The sequence below is a fragment of the Phyllopteryx taeniolatus genome, chromosome 3 (assembly GCF_024500385.1).
Source record: "Phyllopteryx taeniolatus isolate TA_2022b chromosome 3, UOR_Ptae_1.2, whole genome shotgun sequence".
Lineage (NCBI taxonomy): Eukaryota > Metazoa > Chordata > Actinopteri > Syngnathiformes > Syngnathidae > Phyllopteryx > Phyllopteryx taeniolatus.
Genome location: NC_084504.1, coordinates 20,409,858 through 20,430,125, shown reverse-complemented (window position 1 = coordinate 20,430,125; position 20,268 = coordinate 20,409,858). Strand labels below are relative to the sequence as shown.

General features: G+C 41.8%; 1 protein-coding gene across 4 annotated transcripts in view; it reads left to right on the top strand.

Moving 5' to 3' along the window:
• The first annotated feature begins 5,099 nt into the window (after window positions 1-5,099).
• The window catches only part of LOC133475068 (transducin-like enhancer protein 4), a 37,947-nt gene continuing 22,778 nt past the window's right edge, over window positions 5,100-20,268 (top strand). For 3 of the 4 annotated variants that reach the window (XM_061767421.1, XM_061767419.1, XM_061767418.1), the window contains exons 1-5: window positions 5,100-5,531; window positions 5,873-5,970; window positions 11,152-11,215; window positions 11,321-11,365; window positions 19,029-19,091. In XM_061767421.1, the coding sequence (XP_061623405.1) occupies window positions 5,487-5,531; window positions 5,873-5,970; window positions 11,152-11,215; window positions 11,321-11,365; window positions 19,029-19,091 (315 nt within the window). In that variant the 5' untranslated portion in view covers window positions 5,100-5,486. The remainder of the gene's footprint in view (window positions 5,532-5,872; window positions 5,971-11,151; window positions 11,216-11,320; window positions 11,366-19,028; window positions 19,092-20,268) is intronic. The other variant, XM_061767420.1, reaches the window with a different exon arrangement.

The window sequence follows — 20,268 nt, the reverse complement described above, 5'->3', positions numbered from 1 at the left end:
CCAATCAAACACTTGCAACCATTTGTGAGCCAATAAAGAAATCGTAGTAATGGTTGTGTTGCATCTGAAGGGTGGGTTGACTTTGAGCACCAGATGCTGATTTCCCCCCAGGGTCGTCACTATGATGGAGCCCATCTTTAAATTTCGTCCCCTCACACACACACGTCGCTTTCACCATGCGGAGGAAAGATTAACCTGCCGCTGGCGGAGTCAAATCCAGTGCTACCTCCGCCTCTCCGTCTCCGTGTCTGGTTATCCCTTCACACGGGCTACCCTGTTCAAAGGGGGTGGCCGCCGGGGATTAATGACGTGTTAAGGGGGCGACAATGGAGGATTTAAATGCAGCTTGCAGTAAGGACAGGAGATTTGAGAACACGGGCTACCGGTTAGTGCTCACTGAAGTGTGATTAGGTACTAGCAACCACTCTACACACACACATACACAAAGCATGATGGACAAGTGATGTATTATCATTGCCTCTGCCTAGAGGATAGTGTGGTGGCAAGCTGGTCCTATAGTAAATATACCTCGAGAACCCTGCTGACCTTAAACTCAACAGCAGAAACCTCCAGAATCATCTCGTGGAGCCGGCATATTGTTTTCAGATGTTGACACGTGTGCCATTTATTTCTTTTTATTATGATTGTTACATCTTAAACAAGGTCTTAGGTTTCATGTCACAAACACAGTCCAAACTCAGGGTTGACCACACACACACACAAAGATTTGCCATTGTAAATGTTGAACAGGTTTAACATTTACGATTGCCACGATCATTTTCCGAGCAGATCGTGGAGGAAAAAGCACTCTTAACACGGAGGGTGTTAAGAGTGCTTTTTCCTCCACTCTTAACACCCTCCATATCTCAGGACAGGATAGTCTGTGAGAGACAAACAGCAATCTGGATTTTGCTGGTTTTGATCAAAAGAGAGGAAAAAAATGCTCAAAATAGACCCGATGATCGGTATGTGCGTATCCACCGCTTTAATCTGTGCTCTGGCTGTTGTGCTGTGTTTTTGTGTCACATTCCACTACATCTTCTTTGCTGTGTCACTAATCGGTTCTATTTGCATGTGTACATGCATTTATATATGTGACGTCTTTAATTCCAATACACTCTCATCAAGTTAGTGCAAGGTCAACTCTTAATAAACATAGATGTTAGTAGTAAGATCTTTACATGAGCCCCATTTCAAACAAGCAACATATTTGATTCGTTTTAGTACTGTACATGATTGATCACCTTTTTCCATTCCTGAAGCAATAACCCGAGTATACAAATAACTAAATTGGAGTTTTTGGCACCCTTTGCTGAAGTACCAACTGTAGTGGTACGGTACCCAAAGGGTGATCCTGATGCACTGCAGTCCATTGATTGTTTCTTCCTGAGAACACAACATGCTGTACTGTATATCCTCCATTGTTGTCTTATGTTAACTTTCTTGTGTTCATCTTTTGGCTGAATTATTGTGGGGTTAAACTGTGTTACACCTACACACCCCACAATGGAAATACAAATTTGATTAGAGTTCACAGTTTGGAAAAAGTACAGCGGTAAGCCACACTGAACTTTAAAGCTTGGTGAAAACATGGCTATTGATCTAATTACTGTTCTATTTGTGTAGCATACAATAGGTTTGCAGTTTGTAGGGTAGGTAATGTACAGAGGAAACAGTTTCCAGTGACCTTTAAAACTGTGCCATCAGATGTGGTTTGACTGAATCATTGAGTTTTGACATTATAACATACACCATTGTTGTGATGTGCTTATGCCTAGGAGTGAAAAAACAAAATAAAAAGCAGAATTGGGGCACTTCAAGCATGTAGGTGCAAATCCAGCCTGTGGTTCATGGTTGCACATTATGTTGTATGTCACAGCCAGCACTACAGCTGTGGTTAGTGCTGCATTTAAGGACATCTACGAAATGGAACATGGCTCACCTTAGCTGAAATAAACCTTCGCACGTGGTACACTGGACAAAAGCAAGATGTTCATCTTTTTTTGGGATTTGTTGTGCTGATGAGAAGCAGTCATAGCCTGACAAAGGCCTTGTGTTAGTCACCATACCCACACTCCCGCCCGCTCCCTTCTTACTACCACACACAAATATACACACTGACACTCATATCCAGCTTGCTACCCATTTCAAAAACCTGCTCCCGTGCAATCTCCTGTGCATCAGCTGCCAAATGAAGTTCCTCTTTAGAAGACCCAAAAAAAAAAAAAAAAAAAGACCGGTCTGTCAAATTGTCAGTGGCACGGTGGCCGGCGGTATAGGCAGCCCTTGTGTTGAAGCCAATAATCCGGCGTCGGGGCTTCAGGCGCGCAGAGAGCCGTGATTGACAGGGCTCGATATGAGGCCCTCGCCTCACTTGACATTTGGGTTTCATAAGGTCTGGAACAAAAGGCAGGGGCAAAATAATCAGAGACGGGTGCAGGCAAATAAATCTGTTTATTCCTCCTCCCCTACCCCCGCCCCACCTCCCTGCCTCCCTCACTTCTGCAACTCCCCTGTTCGCCCACATCACGGCTCGACCGCTGGAGAGGATAGAGGGAGGGCGCGATATTACCTTTTCTGAGCCTTAGTGGATTCACGCGCCACGACAGCAGGTCACTTTAGGCCCAGTGCTTACCTGAGATATTAGTTTGTATGTGTGCCGGATAGAGATATGTATTTGGACAGTGTGTGTGCTTGGGTGCACAGCCTGCTGTCTGTACAAACCAACAGAAAGGATGGAGAGACAGATGCAGACAGAGGAGAGACGTGCTGTCAAAGTGTAGTTGATTATTTTGAAGAGCGAGCCACAAATTGGCACTAGAAGGCCCCCGTTTGGAAATTTCTGTCCCAATTGAAAACCTCGGAATTGGCACATGAGTAGTCTTATTATGCAAACATCAATGCATTGAGTAAGAATGGTGGGTGGAACCCTGCTTTGCTTTTCTTCGTGGTCATTAGCCTTCTGCTTTGAATGACAAATTCATACTAAGGGTTGAACGACTAAGATATTTTGCAGTCGACTATATTGTGATGAAAGTCGAGCCGAACTGATATTTTACTACTATACTAACTCTGTTCTTATTAACAGTGTCAGAAACAATATGAATTTATCAACTTTTTTAGTATCGTGGTTATAGTTTACAGTAAGGCATATATCACGAGGACACAATATTGCAAACAGCTCTCAGTATGATGCGATGCAGTTGTACAGCACTACAAAACACAACCACAACCATGCAAATATTGCTACATTGGTGCCTTTCAGGATTGTAAAGACAGATTTCTTGATATACTGTATCTTTGCGTTGAAACATTATGCAGTTTTGCCTAATGTTCTTGTCGATAAATCCATTGCTTATTGGTTGTATTGCTTTGATCGCCTTCAAGAAGAACCTATTAACCACCTCTTTGTATGCTCTAGTTAAGCGGTCCCCAACCTTTTATGCGCCATTCACCTAAGGCAATATTTCGGCCGATCCGCATAGAAACCAGTGATTAAAACTACAATCAGACTCAGAATCGTCTTTATTTGCCAAATATGTCCAAAAAACACACAAGGAATTTGTCTCCGGTAATTGGAGCCGCTCTAGTACGACAACAGACAGTCAATTGACAGAGAACACTTTTGAGACATAAAGACATTGAGAAAAACAGTCACTGAGCAATAAAGGGTTGCTAGTTATCTGGTAATGCCGGTACATTTATTTTTTTTTTTTGACAATTGTGCAAAAAGATGCAGAGTCCTCTAGCACTGAGAGCAGTTCGAATGACTAATATTGCAATAGTCCGGTCCAATGACCATTGTGCAAAGGGCGCCGAGACTTCAAGCGATGAACCATTACGATGAATGTAGTTGTTGTAATTAGTGGGAGCCCTTCACTTGTTTATCTTGGGTAATGTGAGACAAACAGAAGTGTGTTACTTGTGTCCAGTCTACGACGTCCAGTCTACGTAATTTTGTTTTGGTCGCCATCATTCCAGAAAACCCCACTTCATGAGGATGGATGTTGGAAATGGAAGTAGAAATTCAGGGGTGGTGGGGTGGTGGGGGGTTTAAGTTGGATGCTCAGCATTATTCCTTTCCGTAGAAGCGCTCTAATTATTATTATTTTTTTAACTCATTTTTGCTAGCTTTTGGGTGTGCGTTTTTTTTTTTTTACTACTGCAGTCATGTAAAGGAGACGAGTGGTTTGATGTGTAAAGAGGCACAGGCAGATCCACCTGATTTTCAAAATAAAAGTTCTGACTTTCTTCAGGGAACTCTAAATGGGGGCAGGCAACTCAGACAAAAGCCTAGAGGCCAGAGAGATGACTGATATTGGTCCATATCAACGATGCAGGCATTTTTGTTATTTGTCTAGAAACACACGCCATTGGGGAAGAGTGATGGAAAATGTCATGCCAATAGTCTTTCAGGCACAAGGTCAGCAATATGTCCATCGAGGTGATTAATGTGTAAAAAATAAAGTTATACAATTTGGACCCAATTTGGTTCCAGTCAAGCCAAGATAGCCCACACACTACTGTAAGATATATGGTCCACTTTTGCAGCTGAGATAATTCAGATTGCAGTACACCTACCAGTCTTAATTATTCATGTGCAATACAAGCAGAATGGCGTACCTGTAAAGCTCGGTGACAATTTAATTCCGGGGCTGTAAAATGCAAAAACGTGAAAATCATGCTAGACTGTTTTAATGCGGTAATAAATAAATGGCAGAAACAAAAAGGAGCGCATATTCAACTGGGAGCGTGTGATAAAACACACATAAATCGAGAGATAGTTACAAACCCGTGTCATTTAGCACCAGATAGAGCCGCAGCACCCCACGTGGGGTCCCTAGTAGCTCGCTCGCGCCTTGCAGGTGGTGATTGGACAAAACGAGCATGATTGACAGGTGGCTCTCGCGCTAGCTGGACACTTCCCACACGTTATTGGTCGCCGTTAATGACCACCTCCCCTCCAGCCTTCAAGGCAGGAGAATCAGGAAGTTGTAGTTTTTTTTACGACGGACTCACACGGAATCTGGCGTGAATTAAACTACAAGTCCCGACGCTACGACGAAGTAATTGCGCTCGTTCTTGACTGGCTGCTTCATAAAATGTGGTTCGGCGAGGAGGGGGGCCAAGCGAGCAGTCAGTGTCGCTGAAGTGGCCGCTGCCGCCGGGATGTGAACGTCAACCGGGGTTGGGGGAAAAGTAGGAAATTAACCGGTTGCCACCACAGCTGGAGGACAAGTGAGGTCACGGCATGTCGGAAGGCGACGACTAAGAACAGGGAGTTCAACAACATAAGTGACTACATGGGGATATACGCACCTGACTCAAGATTCGACGGTGTTTTCACGTGGCTGGCCGGCCATTAACCAACCAACTAACTAACTAACTGACAGACTGACTGACGTTTTACGCTCGGGGGGGGGGTAAGCACGCTTCACACTTTGTTTTTCGTCTTTGCCGAGGAGGAACTTTTCAATGCCTTTTCAATGATTCGAGACTTGAGCAAGATGTACCCTCCGGCGCGGCATCCGGTAAGTACAAAGCAGTACAAGTGTTGTCTACAACAACAATAACAACAAAAAAGATCATAGTGTATTGAGAGCCGCGCGCCTGATGCGTAATCACTTTGGATGTTGTTTCCGTGCCATTGCGCGCTCGCATGGACAATTGCGCTCATTGACAGACTTGAGCGCGTGTATCTGTGTGAGCGTGTGTGTGGCTAAAGAGACACGTTAAGGAGGCTGGGTGAAGCCTAAAGGCAGAGTGAGTGACAGAGGCTCATTGTAGTCATAACACTAGAACCTCAGTCGTCTCAGTTTTCCCCCTCTCTTCTTCTCCATCTTTTTCTTTGGTTTTTTCGCTTCGGTTTGAGGTTCCACCCCAGCCCGGACAGCCGTTCAAGTTCACCGTGTCGGAGTCGTGCGATCGGATCAAGGAGGAGTTCCAGTTTCTCCAGGCCCAGTATCACAGGTTAGAGAAACGCATCCATTTGTCATCCTTATTGGGGTCGCGGGTGAGCCGGAGACTATCCCAGCTGACGTTGAGAGAACCGTTCACACCTAAGGACAATTTAGACCCTTCAATGAACCTACATACGTGGAAGCCAAAGTATTCTGAGAAAACCCACACAAGCGTGGAGAACATGCAAACCACACAGGAAGTCCTGAGCCCAGATTCAAACCACCAGCCTCAGAACTAACTCTAACCAGTACCACCCGTCCACTGTGCCGCAGAGCGAAACACAGTATCCAGTTCTCAATCCACCGCTAAACAAAATGATTCCTGGTAAAAGTACAGTATTACATCTTGATATAATGGCTTGTCTGTCTTGGATGGTACATTCAGAGGTACTGACTTGTATAACATACAGTACCCAGGCTGTGTTCGGAATCATTTATTCATTCTGTACTCCCTAGGGATTTTTATATAGCGGACTATATCGTTCACTCAACACTCAAAAATAGTTTTTGAACTCTACTTGTCATTGCTGTTGCATCAATAAAACATATCGGTTCGACCTTAACTGGTCGACCTTCTGTAATAAATATTGAACAAATCATAATTACATTACATTATCCTTAGCTGAGTGTATTTTACAAAATAATACAAACAAAGCACTTTATGTCCCTTTTTGTCATGATGTCTTGCTCTACTCTTGTGCTGAAAACCAAACAATATCCTGGAAATGGAAAATTAATTTTCAGTCTCTGCACAATGGATCATGGGATATCTTGCTATTCTAGTCATCACCGGGGTTGTTTACTACTTTTCTAGATGCTTTGTGCTATACATTGAGAGCACTATATAGGGAATAAACTACTGTATACTCACTATACACACTACAAATTCAAACAGTATGTGTACAACCTCTGGTGGGACAAGATGAAAGTCGCAAAAACAACAACTACAAACTGGCCAACTCACTATACAGGGCACTAACAGCCCTAGGCTCATGAAAATGTCTCCTCAGTCCAGTAATTAGCCTTTGGTCTGGCTCATAGTCCCCATCACACACACTATTCTTGTAAATATTAATAACTACTACTATAACTAATATAATAATGAACACAAAAGACCCAATAAAAATACCCCCGCGACCCATTGGGGGAAGTTTGGGAACAGTGTTCAAGAACCTTAAGTCAGGTATTTTATTTTATTTTTTAAAATGTTTACAGTACTACCAAGAACCCCCCCCCCATCTTAATGCCAATCCAACATGACTACCATGTTTACCCCTAAATAACAGAGGTATTGCTGATTTTCTTTTTTTCAAGCATAGAAAGGAACTTCAGCTAATGAAACTTAATTAAAATAAATTTCTATCCATCGTCACTAACCAAGAAATGCTGTGTGCATGTAGCGATATCAGATTTATATCAGGGCTGCATGATATATATATATATATATATATATATATATATTTTTTTTTAAACCGGCGATATACTGGATATTCCGATGTGAAATAATACAAGATCAGTGTTGGGAAACTTAATTTTCTACACAAAGTAGTTCAAAGTTCTGTTCACCATTCAAACAATTAAGTAGTTCAGTTCATAGTTCCATCCATCAGTTTTCTTCACCGCTTATCCTCACTCGGGTCGCGGGCTGCTGGAGCCTATCCCAGCTATCTTCGGGCGGGAGGCGGGGTACACCCTGAACTAGTTGCCAGCCAATCGCAGGGCACAAACAACCATTCACACTCACATTCACACCTACGGGCAATTTAAAGTCTTCAATCAACCTACCTCATGTGTTTTTGGGATGTGGGAGGAAACCGGAGTGCCTGGAGAAAACCCACCCAGGCACGGGGAGAACATGCAAACTCCACACAGGTGGGGCCGGGATTTGAACCCCGATCCCCAGAACTCTGAGGCAGATGTGCTAACTGGTCTTCCACCATGCTGGCCAGTTCATAGTTCATAATTCAAAATTTTGAACTACGTTCACCAGTCCAAAAATTAACTAGTTCATAGTTCTTTCTTTTTCACTATTGAATGTTGCTGCTGGGCTGTTACCCTCAAGATACTGGCCTTTCATTTCCCCATTGTTGCCACCCATTCAGTCTACACGAGTAGCCAGCTGCAGCTTTCAGCCTACAGTCGCAAAAACATGAGGAAGAACGCGTGAATGGTGTGTGTGTGTGTGTGTTTTTTTTTTTTTTTTTTTTTTGAAATTCGGAATTAAAACAAAAAGAGGACTGCAGTCCTTAATGTGCAAACAAAAACACGCAACACAGTATGACAGGACCGATGGGGAAATGACACTGATAACTTTGCATTCCCAGCAGCTCTGGCTGACTATAATAAAATATTTAATCTTATCTACTCTTATATTGCAAAACAAAATTAATTCCATATTATCACAATGTGATTGTATGTTGTTTTAACTAAAGCATTCTGATCCAAATAATGATTTTCCTAGTAATCCATATTTACAATTATGTATTATTACTAACATATTCACTCCCATTTACACAGTGTCCCTGAACGCACCTCACACACTGGCTGCTGCGCTTGCCTGCCTACAGTAGTTTCATTGTGAAGAGCGAATTCTCTTATTAGCATCTCCAAACTGGTCCTTCTGCTGGTCACTTTTAATATTGTAGTTGATTCACTGTATATTACAGTACACCAACACCGCAGCGGACCGTGCAATGTGACTATTATGCACATCGCAATGATGATGCTTTTAACAATATACCGTGCAGCCCTAATTTATATGATACGTAACAGGCTTTTAACTGGCCGAAAGTTAAGGTAGGGAGGAGTAAGTGGTTTAGTATGTTTGATTTATAGACTTGGCATGCCAATCCCTATATGTACTGTACAGTAAGTATGCACTTTTTAAAATGGTACGACATAATAATTTATTGGACATTATTTTGTGGACCTCCAAGCTACGCTCACTGACCCAAGGTGTCTGGGAACCACTGCCTTAAGAGACCATACTGCTATTTAAATGAAATTTGCATTCTATCGACCCTCGTGAGGATAAGCGGAACGGAAGATGAATGAATGAATGATAAGATGCTAAACAAAAAAAGTCCAATCCATCATTTGAATAAACATTTCTATACAACCATCGTGCCGAGCCCACGTTTGCCCAGTTTCACCTATTATGCCCTGGTGACTAACCGCAGGTAAACCCCATCAACCTCAGCACGCACGTCTGCCTCTGCAAGTGTAAGAGGTGTGAAATACTTTTTAGCCGACATGATGAAGTGTGAAATGTATTGCTCGGGGCAGAACCACAAGCACCATACCAATGCATAATAATCACACACCTCTGGCCGCCCCTTTAATTATTGTCCAGTCACATGGTGAGGGTTGGCCAGTGGCTTTCTCAAAGAACTGAAGCGAGGCAACAGTATTGGCTGCATTATGCGACTCTGCAGTGGGGAAAAAAAACAAGAATAAGTGCAGGGAATTTTTTTAATTTTTTTTTATTATTATTTTTTTTTTAGATGAAGGTAAAGTATTGGAAAAAGCATATAAACTAACACTCTCTTGTTCAGGTACCCTGTGTCCTCCACTGCTTTAAAATCCTTGAAATACAACAGAAGCACTTTAAATGATGCTTGGTTTTTTTTCTTTTAACAAAGAGCTACCTGAATACTTTTCTTGCCCAACGGAGAAACAAAATAAAACATGAAGACAAAACTTAAATGGATTTCTTTCTTCTCCTTCTGCTGTTACGAAACTGAATTTTGTTTGTGAGAGCATAAAGCGTCTCTTTCAGTCCAATTTAGTATATTCCCTACTTTGCCTATTTATATGCCAAATGTTCTCATAGTGGTCAAGCGCATCTGTTAAACTGTAGAGGGTACCAGGAATCTGTTTTTTATTTTTATTAAAATTAGAGTTTGCCTTTTTTTGTACAATGCAATTTTATGATCTTGTTTCCACAATAATTTTTTTTTAACAAGAAACATTTCATATACTTGAGTAGCTTTACAGTTGCCACGTCAGCAGTGCAAGTGTCATAGTAAAGGTAATTACAGCCAACTGTTTTCTTTTCTGAGGGGGAAATAAAGCTTAGATTTTAGTATTTATTTTTATATAGTATTAGTGTGGCAGCACGGTGGATGACTGATGAGCACATCTGCCTCACAGTTCTGAGGACCGGGGTTCAAATCCCGGCCCCCCCTGTGTGGATTTTACATGTTCTCCCCATGCCTGTGTGGGTTTTCTCCGGGTACTCCGGTTTCCTGCCACATCCCAAAAACATGCGTGGTAGGGTAGGATGATTGAAGACTCTAAATTGCCCGTAGGTGTAAATGTGAGTGCGAGTGGTTGTTTGTTTATATGTGCCCTGCGATTGGCTGGCGACCAGTTCAGGGTGTACCCCGGCGCTCGCCCGAAGATAGCTGGGATAAGCTCCAGCATGCTCGCGACCCTGGTGAGGATAAGCGGTATGGAAAATGAATGAATGAATGAATCATATTACTGTAGTTTCTATTTTAGTATGAGGTGATGTGCTTATTTATTTACTGACCATTTGAGGTATTTATGTAATGTACCACAGCTGTAGCGTGACCTTGGCAAAAGTCGTCTCAAAGCTTGTCTGCGAAAAACAAAATGTTTGTCTTTGACTGTATCCCCGAAATCATTCAGCATTTTAAGGTGCATATGAATTTGAGTCGGAAACAAACATGAAGATGCATCACTTTTGCACTTCAATGTATTCCAGCAAAGCCATAAATGTACTTGTAGTGTATTCGTTCACCCCGTTATTGGTGTGTCAGCAGCCTCACTTTACCTGCACTGATAACGGACAGCCCACTATTATCTCATAAAACACTCACACTGAAGAGTCATAGTGCTAAGTAGATAGTTTCCTGTAATACACGAGAAATAGGAGGAAAGGGTTAAGCTTTAGTGTAGTTTTTTTTGTCGATGGTGCAGTTCGGGTCTTATGTTGAGGTTTGTGTGGTTGTCTATTGATCCATTAATTACTGAGATGTACGTGCTGAGTAAGTGTCTGCAGGGGAAGCTGGTGAGATCCGAAAGGCCACATTAAAGTAGCAGGATGTGGTCGCATGCAGCTTCTGCTTTTACATTCTTACATCGTTTTTGTGACAAAACTGAATCGCTAAGAGTGTGCAGAATGTGTTTGTGACACAGATTTCCCCCCCCCCCCCATCTTTCTCAGTCTGAAAATGGAGTGTGAGAAACTGGCAAGTGAGAAAACAGAGATGCAGAGACACTATGTCATGGTGAGTTTCACACCCAAAGAGAGTGTGTGTGTGTGTGTGTATTGATGGAAAAAAGCAACACGGAGGCCACGTTTCGTTTACCTTGCTCTGTTCTTTGTTTTTCAGTACTACGAAATGTCATATGGACTCAACATCGAGATGCACAAACAGGTAGGTAACGCTTCCGAGTTGCTGTGACTGGTGGTAGAAACATTGGTGGAATTCAGTGACACAGAGTTCGACTATGAGAGACAGTCCAGGTGGTTATTGTTAACCACTAAGATACATTGGTTTGAGAGTTGTACAACGTGCAGAACGCGGATCACAGTTTTATGTGGAACGTATTCACCCATGTAGTGTTAATTCATTAATTATACATTGGAGCCGGAGTTGGGTAGTAGTGGGCTACTTTTACTCCTTTACATTCACTCATGTCATTGTTGGAATAAATTGCACCTATGTACAGAGTAGTTTTAATGCGACATACTTTTTAATTTTAGTTGAGTATTTTTGTTAAGAAGAAACAATACTTTTACTCTGTTACTTTGAGATACATCCCGATCGCTACTTTTATTGTTATTAATTTTTATTACTCTCTTATTGCGTGCGCGTTATTTGACTCATTAGAATAAGCAGTTTCCACTTGCCAAAAATAACTTCATTATTTTAACTGAATGAAAAAATGGACTGCTGTGAATAAGATTGTGGCTATAAACAAGCTTTTGCAACCACACTGCTTTTTTTCTAAGGGCAGAGTCTCATTAGCATAAATGTCTGTGTTAAGCGCTCATCAGCTGCAAGGTGAAATGAGCCGTGGAAAGCCATGCATTCACCTGCACACACACACAAGTGTTTGTGTGTTTGCGTGTGTGTGTGTGCGCGTGCGTGTCCAAAGACTGAAAGGAGCTGGAAAATGCTTGGCCATGCATTGTTTCCCTGCTTGTGTGTAGCAGCCTGTTTGTATACATGTTTACTTAGTGTGTGTGTGTGTGTGTGTGTGTGTGTGTGTACTCTGTGTGGCTGTATGCACATTGCAGTTATTGATTTAATTTTGTGTGCGCATGGTTGCTTGTGTTGTATTGTGTATGTTGTGTGTGAATTGCAGAGTGTGAATGTGTTTCTATATGACAAGTGTGTGTGCTTGCTTCCACAAGGGAATGTTGCACACGCATGCAGCTTTTCATGGTGCACTAATCAGAGCCACGTGATGAAATATGGGGTGTCCACATCAATCCTGCTGTTGGCTGCTTTTCGAGGCCCTTTGTGTGTGCACGCCTGTCTATAAAGCCAAGATGGAAACAAATACAAATGTGGCCCTTGTTTGTTTTCACTGGGTGGGCAGCCCAATGATTTCTATTGTAGAGGGCGAATCTTTCCATCTGCCTATGTGTGTTTCTCCTGTAGAACCAAATGATTTTAGGAGGGCATTTGTGTGCACTTGCCTACACAAGCAAGCCTCTGTCTAAATGTGTGTCTTTGCCATCCGATGTGATGATATGACCCACTGACACAGGTGGCAAAAGTACTGACACTGTGAAGTGCACATACACAACTACAATACTTTTCAGATTAGACCCAGAATTTTTGAATGCCAAAAGTTAGTGTTTTTTAAGCTGATACAAGACAACACATTCACCATATCATTCAATTGCAACGTGAAACAATTCTATTAAATACAGCCATGAGTGGTTAATGTCTTGCCTCACCGAATCTGTTGGCATCGTCAACCCCGGTTCACGTTCCTCCATGTCACTGTTCTCCTTGTTCTTTCCTCCTTATAACGCCCCAAAATCACAAGCAACGCAGTTTACTTTACATAGCGAGCCAATCATGACAAAGTAAGGAGTAGCAAGTACAGATATCTGTTTTCAAATATCCATCCATCCATTTTCTGTACCGCTTATCCTCACTAGGATCGCGGGCATGCTGGAGCCTATCCCAGCTGTCTTCGGCGAGAGGCGGGGTACACCCTAAACTGATTGCCAGCCAATTGCAGGGCACATATAAACAAACAACCATTCACACTCTCATTCACACCTACGGGCAATTTAGAGTCTTCAATCATCCTACCCTACCATGCATGTTTTTGGGATGTGGGAGGAAACCGGAGTACCTGGTGAAAACCCACGCAGGTACGGGGAGAACATGCAAACTCCACACAGGCGGGGCCGGGATTTGAACCCCGGTCCTCAGAACTGTGAGGCAGATGTGCTAACCAGTCGGACACTTTCCATTGGTTTTCAAATATAGGGAGTAAAAGTAAAATTGTTTCGAAAATAAATACTAAACTAAAGCCTAAAACATCTACTTAACTTTCCACTGCTGCCCTGCCCGCTGAGTGGATGTTGAGATTGAATATGGGGTGATGGTGGCTATGGTGGCGAGGATGTCGCCTGACCCTCCAGCTCCAGTCCCATTATAGAAGATGCTCTCTTCCACCAAGTGAATCTCTGATATTGCTTGTTTAGCATTTTCCGGGGGTAATAGGCCTATTGATTCTTGGCTCGGCTCTCTGTTTTATTTACACAGAAGGACCGCGTCGCCCGGGGAGCGAAATTTACCAACACTCGTTAAAGAGAAATTGACTTGTGGACTGAGCCTTGGCTGGTGAGGAGCGAGGTAGGAGGGCAGGGAGACAGGGGACCATGAGGGCTTCTGAGCCAGCGACTAAGGTACAAGAGGACAGCTAATCAATTGCAAATTAGTGAGACTGAAAGAGAAATAAAGGAAGCCATGGATGGGCCGAGACAGAGAGGAGGAGAAGGTGGTGAGAGGCGGAAGTAATAAGACGGTGTGATAGTGAGGAATGGCAGCTTTCTCAACTAGGGCTGACAATTCATTCACTGTGGCAGATGGGGAGGGGACACATTCGATTCACTTGGAAAATTTAACGTTATTTTAGCATTCAGTGTCACTTTCGGAGATAGATTTGGATAGAAAGATAGAAAACGACTTTAAATTACCTGGAATAACTGTGTGCAGAAAGGTGACCTAAACTTAGCAGTCAGTTTAACCGGATGCACCAACCACAAATACACTTCTCAGAAAGCGAAAGCAAACTCAGGGTGCTTTCACACAATAGTTTACTTTCTCTGGTCTGAGTCAGTTGATAATTTTGTGAAACACACCTCCTTCGCGCCTGGTACGGGTTTCTTTTTACACTGTAAAACAAAAACAGGCAGCCAAAATGTGTCTCAAAACAAGCCTCCTTTGCTTTTCTTGTTCGTTGCACACTTGCAACAATAGGGTGGATGTTTTGTATATGAACTTGTGAATGGAAAAACAGAAAAAACGCTGAAATGCTAAACATGGAGCAGCATTTGTTGATGCTTTTTAATGATACCCAACCAGAGTGCTGTGACACATTAGTGTGCCGTGAGAGATCATCAGGTGTGCCGTGGGAAATTATCCTTTTTCCCTTAATTGGTCTGAAAATTATTTACTACAAATGTCTTTGTTCAATTCTCAATGCCAGCGACGTATAGTGACAGGCAATTAAATGATCTTCCACTGGATTTGAATTAATTCACCTGTGTGTCCATTTTTTGTGAAATTTATGTTTGGTGGTGTGCAGTGAGGTATTTTCTAATAATAAAGGTTGCGAAACACTGGATTACAGTATACGGCAATTTTCCAGACCCGAGTGCACTTTTAGGGGACGTCTTGAGCAAATACTAACTCTATGCACACGAAACAGAAGACATGTTCACTAAGTCAAGCGTGTCAATGGCATATGTCTGTTATGGTTTTATATGATTCATTCATTTGCCAGTTGGAAAAGATCTTGGTCGGATCACTTTCATTCTATGGCAAAACTGCGCCAGAGTTTGTTTAGACTAGTTTAGTTTGTTGTCTAGAAGAGATGGTCTCGGGACAGTTGATTTGGTCAGCACCTGAGTCACTCTTTACGCTTGACCGAGTTAACACACCAAGAGGGAAAACGAATTAGAGGATTAGATCAGATTAAAACAGACCAAAGGGCGCCAGTGTGTAAGCAGCCTAAAAGAAGAACTGAAAGGGACTCGTTTTACACCAGAGACCTGCAAAAACCTCCAGATAACACTGGATTTGGTTTAAGATAGGGTCAGTGTGGGTCAATATATATGCCCTAGTTGGGCAGTCCTTTTATTAACTGCTTGTAAAGAACCAACCAACTCTGTAGCTAGCTAGTTTTTGTGTTGGTTTTGTCACTTCCTGGCTCCGGCTAAAGACTTAAAACTCTTACCCCTTCTGAAATTTAGAATAAGTCTTCCTCCACCTTCTGAGGTTTGAATCTTTTAGCATTTCACCAGTCGACCTAATAGGAACAACTCGCCATCACCTCTGCTGCATCTGTGTCATACCTTGCTTTATGAAGAGAATGTTTTGAAAGTAAACAAAGTGAGCATTTATTCAGGTCATAGTAACGCTTTTATCTTGCAGTTTGACATTCTGTGTAGTGCCCTTTGTTCCCCACCTCTGTTTCCCTCTCTGCCTATCACACTGTCTTACGCAGGCACGCGCACATAGTGAGTCAGTCAGTCCCAGGGGAATGCAGCCTCTATATGGAGGGGTCCATTAGGTGTATTAGGTGGTGTTGAAAAGCGGTGCTGATGTGATGCTTACAAAGCTCCACGGGGGTGGTGGACATTTGATCTTCTTGCTGACCCAATCTGGCTCCAAGGCGGCTGCCTGGTTTCATTTATGGGATGTGAGGCGTTAAAGTGGGACCGTTACTGTTTTTATTTTTTACTCTTTTCAAGCGACATCCATGGCAATAAGTGGTCGAAACTGAACTGCTGCCATCTTATATAAGAGGCCCTGTTTTTTTAAATTTTTTTAATTATTATTTTTTTTTTACCAACAGTGGCCCTTAGGGTCAAAACACCACCCTACGTGATTGGAGCAGGATTTAAATATATGCAAATATAGTACTTTTATGTTGAAATCAGCTTTTGAGAAAGTGTCTGAACATTGGCATGGCAACCCTGCGTCATCTCCTGAATTGGTCTAAAATATTGGTAGACCATCCCTGACTGCTGTTAGAGTTTGATGTATATTGTCATGAGATTTGCCATAGTATCAATTCCAACTTCCACAAAATTGTTATTGCCACTCCCAGAATGCAACATGGCAAAGGAAAAACTTTCTTGATATGTTGCACTACGTCGTCATTAATACAGGAGTCATTCCAGTGGACTCAGGGTGTTTTATTGTATTCAGGTTGCTGTCTTCTGCCTCTTTTCTTGTTTGCATGTTCACTGGGTTTAAATTGCACTTCTAGCACTTCCTTTGGGACGGTGGATCAGGCAATTTCCTGTTTAAAAAAAAAAAAAAACACCTGGCGGGGCTGGGGGTGCTTTATAATCTTTAAAAGCCAACCCTTGGGTTCAGTAAAAACATCTGATGAATACAGAGTAGCTTGGGGAGCTGTGTGCGTGCGTGCGTGCGTGCGTGTGTATGTCCACTCTCATGGCCTCTGGCGGCTTGTGTTATAGCTGATATCAACTTCAACTGCAACTTCACCTCTGTCAAGGTCATAGACATGAATCGAGTAGTTTAAGGTTAGCTTTAAAGCCCCCCTTGCATTTAGATTGCATTGAATTTAGGCTTACTTTTACTTTCGTCGATGGGTTTTTCCACTTTCATAGTCATGTATCTCTCAAATACCGCTCATCTGTGATACATACAGTATCACCAGGTAGACCATTGGGGGACATTTGAAACATCTGCTGGGACATCTAAAACAAAAAATTATTTACAAGCTACTGAAATTTCCATCCATCCAGCAATTTTCATACTGCTTATTCTCATTATGGTCCCAGCAGATTTGGGGCGAGAGGTGGGGTACAACCTGGTCTGGTCTGCAGCCAATCGCAGGACACTTGGACGAACAACCATTCACACTCACATTCACAGTACACCTAAAGATGATTTAGTCTTCACTGAACCTACGTGCATGTTTTTGGAATGTGGAAGGAAGCCTTAGCACCCGAAGAAAACCCACGCAAGGGAAGAACATGCAAACTCCACACAGGAAGGCCAGAGCCGAGATTTGAACTCCAAACCTTAGAAGTGTGTGACAGACATTCTAACTCAGCCACCACGCTGCCCTGTTTGAAATTTCCTCTCCTCTTTATCGCCATAATTAAGGATGGACATATGAATTAATTCTCTCGATTGTTGATTAATCGTGTCTTGGAGCAATTGAGGCAAAATAGAGTGCACTATACATGGCTGAAACCAGCTGTAAGACTGTTGATTCACTCTGCTAGTTTGTGCTCTAAAGCAGTGGTTCTCAGCTGCTGTCACCCTGGGACCCACATTTTCCTATTGTTGCAAAGTCACCACCCACTTTTATAGAAGTTAAGAACAATAAGGCATTTTTTTTTATTGTTTAAAAATAGCCTCTAAAAACGTATACAGTATGTTATATTTTTAGACCCCGTTTCAAATGAGTATGACATACCACACAAAGCACATTACTAGTTATGACACACTCTAGCCAGATGCTGAGCTGCACTGTATTTGTTTACGAGGTTTGTTTGTTTACTATGTTCCTTGTGAGAACTTTGTACTCCTGTACTGTACTAAAAAAAATCAAAATAGGCATACATGTACTTTTTTTACTAGCTGTCCACGACCTATCCAAAATGGGTCTGCGGTATTGCTCTGCTTAATACAACGACAGGAGTTTAGAACATTCACAGAGAGATTTGCCCATCCCGTTCAAAATAACAATTAATTGATCTATGAAATCTAGTCAAATGTCCATCCCTCGAGATGATAATATATATATCTACCTATACCTATTTCTGTTTAAGACAGATTTTCATTACACTGCCTTCCAAATTATTATTATTATATTTTCTCAGATTTTCCTAGTTTATACAAATGACATTCAGTGTAATTTTCAAGTCGTTAACAGTCAGAATATAATTCAAATGTTTTTGAACAAACCACCCAATGATAACGGTATTTAAAAAATTTTTTTTTTTAAAGGTTTTAAAGATGTAAAACGAGTCATTTATTGAATTTGCAGCCTTAAGAGATCAAATTGACAATCAAAAGCTATTTCAATCAAAAGCAAACAAGTCAAGTTACATTTTGACATAGGACCCCTTATCTGATAGCAGCTTCATGATTATTACACTCATTAAACTTGAGTTTTTGGAGCGTTACTGCTTAAATTTCTTTGAGATGTTAATGAAAGCACGGTTCTTTGTGTTGTTGGCCATAGACAGTCGGCAGACAGTCGTTTCTATCAACTATTTAGGAAAGTCTGAGAAAAATATCATTTGCAAAATAATTTGGAACAGTGTATTTAGTTTAATTTGTTCATTAGATAGTAAGTCTTTTTTTCCTCAGCAGCATTTAAATAATCTGCCACTAGAATATTTTTAGAATCGTTTATTCCAACAATTAGTCTATTGGTTAATCAAATAATCGGACAAAAAGTTATTTTGCATTAACGTTTATGGAAAAAGCATGTTTTTTCTGATTAATTTCGATGGATTGGTTGTCAAAACTCTAGATTAAGCATAGATGTGCAGTATTTTGTCCATGATTTTTGGCTCATTTCTAGTCCGTTACTAACAAGTGTCTCACACTGTTGTGAACCACGTTATTGTCTTCAAAAAGCCCTTCTGCCATTAATTCCTACCACTAATACAAAAGCTTTCAACAGCATAGTATAACTAACATTGTAATACCACATCAACTTGGCATACAGATTTCGATGAGAGTTTGTCTCTATGTACTTTCTGAATTGACAAGATGGGAGTATTTGTGGGGCGAGCATAGTGATTGTCCCTATTAGTTGTTGTGTTTATGTGTCCACTTCTCTGTCTTCCAGGCAGAGATTGTCAAGCGGCTGAACGCAATCTGTGCCCAAGTCATCCCCTTCCTTTCTCAAGAGGTAAGAAAAAAAGTGCCTGTCGCTGTTAGTTAAGGAAGAGGTGTCGGGGGGGGGGGTTGTGACCGTAATGTGTTCTGTGTGGTGGATCGCAAGACGCAGCTGACAGGCATGGAAGCACACTCACATGTTCACACACACGAACAGATTATCCGAGGTTTATCCCCCCTGCTCAGGATAGGCAGATATGCTCGAACCTATTAAATGTCTCCCACTAACATATGCAGGAAAGGGTACGTGATTTGTGGTGCAAATACGTACAGTGTTTTAATAGTAATATGTTTACTATGGAATGCTTCTGTGTATGTGTGTGTTTAGCAGATAAATCCTTTCTCTGGAGAAATTGAAAGTGCTCGTGTGTGTGTGTGTGTGTGTGTTCGTGAAGGGGTGGGAACAGCAGTAAGGAGCGAGTGTGTACTCCAGAACTCTTCTCCAGATTAGCCCAGGATTAGGAGGGTTTAAAGTGGATTAGAAATAATGGCATTAGACAGCGGTGCTGCTGCTTGCTGCACAGCCCCGAGGCCCAGAGGATGGAAGCAGCGAGAGGAAAGAGGCTTTTACTGTTTTGTTTGGATTTACAGCCACGCTTACCGGTTGTGGATTGTAACACAATCATATTAACACCACAGAGTCCCCCTATATGCACTGTCTGAAGGTGTTCAAGTAACATATTTTATGTTATGATATTTTCCTTTTAATTATTTTTGGGAGAGGTTTTGTTTTTGCTTATTTTAGATTTTTCCTCCCTTCTATTGTGATGTTGTAGCATAATTGTACATGCACACTCAGCGATTCCATATACTGTACATTAAGGTACACCCACACAAGCTAATGAGATCCGATACAAGTGTTGTATCAAATATTCTGCCTTTAACTTGATTGATAATGCTCACATTAATTTTGGTTATGTGCTACTGCGGGGCTACATTGGCATTTTGTCACATATTTGGTGCTTTATGTGCAGAACACTGGTCACAGTCCAAAAAACTGTGTACTGTATTTGTAACGGAGCTCGTGTTCTCAACATGAGGCAAAATTGAATCTCGTTTTTTCCCATTTTCACGTCACATTTAACAGTTGAATTTGAGCTGACCTTATTTATTGGAGCCTATATTAATCGGTCCATATTCATACAGAGTAACCTAAATGAATTATAGATGACCATGCATTTATAGTATTA